The following is a 1,689-nucleotide window of genomic DNA, read 5'->3' as shown; positions in this document are numbered from 1 at the left end:
ACTCCCAGTGTACTAAGCATCTCAGCGGCGCCCGGCAGGGACCTCGAGCTGCGGCCGCACTCACCAGGCACCTCTCAACGCCGCTGCAGCCCAGGGGCGCCCCGGAGCCCGGAGCTCCCCGGAGCTGGGGTCCGAACTGAGAGGGCGGCCGTAAACCCGGGTAGCTTGATTCTCGCCGCGGGTGGCGACGGCGAGAAACAGGGAAAGCCCGGGGATCACGGAAGCCGAGCCGTCCAGCTCCGAGCCTTGGGGTCCGCCGCCTGGCGAAGAGGGCAGCGAAGCGCGGTGGCCCGGGAACTCCGCAGCCCCATTGGCCCCGCGGGCACTGGCTCGCGGTCAGCAGCGCGCAGCGGGGCGCGCCATGGAGGCGCCGGGCGGCGCCGGGCAGCGTGAGGCGAAGTGAGGTGGCTGGGCCGGGGTCGGCGGGCCCGCGGGCCATGTACGGCGACGTGTTCAACGCCACGGGCGGCCCGGAGGCGGCGGTAGGCGGCGCGCTGGCCTTGGCAGCCACGGTCAAGGCAGAGGGCGCTTTGCCGCTGGAGCTGGCTACCGCGCGCGGGATGCGGGACGGCGCGGCCGCCAAGCCCGACCTGCCCACCTACCTGCTGCTTTTCTTCCTTCTGCTGCTCTCCGTGGCGCTCGTCATCCTCTTCATTGGCTGCCAGCTGCGCCACTCGGCCTTCGCCGCGCTGCCCCACGACCGCTCGTTGCGGGACGCCCGCGCACCCTGGAAGATGCGGCCGGTGTAGTGGAGGAGCGAGCCAGGGTGGCGGGCGCCGCGTCTCGATCTCGCTACCAGCAAGCCGGTATGAGAGTGTCAGGGCGCGCCTGACGCCCCTGGAGGACATAGCGCTCTGACCGATCACCCTTCCCGACCTCGAGCGGCACCCTGGGCATAAAGGGAATCCGAGGTTAGAAGACTGCGGAGGGTCCCGAGCCTCGTGGCAGCCGCGAACCAAGGTTCTACTCCACTGGCTGAGCCTCTCTTTTCCGGGCAGCGGGTCTAGCCCGGGTGCCTTCCTGGAAGACTGCGCGCCCGCCGGGACGCGGGAGCCTTCCTCGCCGCTTGCTGATTTACCTACTTTGCGCATCCAACGGGCAGGCGAGGCGAGCGCGCAACCAGACAGGAGCTGCCCGTCCGGAGCCCCAGCCCTATGGCTGTTTTCCCGCAGATGCTACTGCCTCTCCCACTCTTCGGCACCGAGGGTCCCACTAGGATCGGAGCTTGAACTCAGCCAGACTTGGGAATAATGGCCTTTGGGGGCTGCGTCCCCCCTGGGAAGTGAGGGGATGTGGAGATTCAGTGCGTTCCAACCGGGTTCAAGGACCTTTTCTTTGCCCACGTGCGCGAAGGGGAAGCTGGTCTAGAGAGGCAGGGTCCCACCTGCAGCACCCTGTGCTGGGGGATCCGCGTCCCACATATTCTGGGGCCGCATTTCTACAATAAAATCTCACTGAATTAGACCCAGTGCTGAGAATGCTCTGGTCACTGGTTGCGCCACTTTGGAAGGGGATAAAGGGCAGATTGATCCTGAGCAGGCTGAGACCCAAGAGCAGCATGCCTCCCACCTACTGTGACCCAGGTCACTTTTAATGAGACTTAACTCCGCTCAAACCTTCCCCAGGGTCAGGCAGTTAACTTGCTCTGGGAAATGTTTTCGGAGCCAGTCTGAAAGAGGAATTGCTGCC

The 1,689-nt window shown here is 66.0% G+C and overlaps 1 protein-coding gene across 1 annotated transcript; it reads left to right on the top strand.

Annotated features, from left to right (window-relative positions):
* The first annotated feature begins 407 nt into the window (after positions 1-407).
* SMIM32 (small integral membrane protein 32) lies at positions 408-1,468 on the top strand. The gene has a single exon (XM_032476808.1). It carries the CDS (start codon positions 438-440, stop codon positions 747-749), a length of 312 nt encoding a protein of 103 aa, XP_032332699.1. The 5' UTR covers positions 408-437; the 3' UTR covers positions 750-1,468.
* The last annotated feature ends 221 nt before the right edge of the window (positions 1,469-1,689 follow it).

This window comes from Camelus ferus, chromosome 3 (genome assembly GCF_009834535.1).
Source record: "Camelus ferus isolate YT-003-E chromosome 3, BCGSAC_Cfer_1.0, whole genome shotgun sequence".
Lineage (NCBI taxonomy): Eukaryota > Metazoa > Chordata > Mammalia > Artiodactyla > Camelidae > Camelus > Camelus ferus.
The sequence above is the reverse complement of the archived record's forward strand: the minus strand, read 5'-3'. Positions and strand labels throughout refer to the sequence as shown.

Excerpts from the sequence above, each read along its gene's own strand:
- SMIM32 (XM_032476808.1), top strand. The coding sequence starts at position 438 with ATGTACGGCGACGTGTTCAACGCCACGGGCGGCCCGGAGGCGGCGGTA.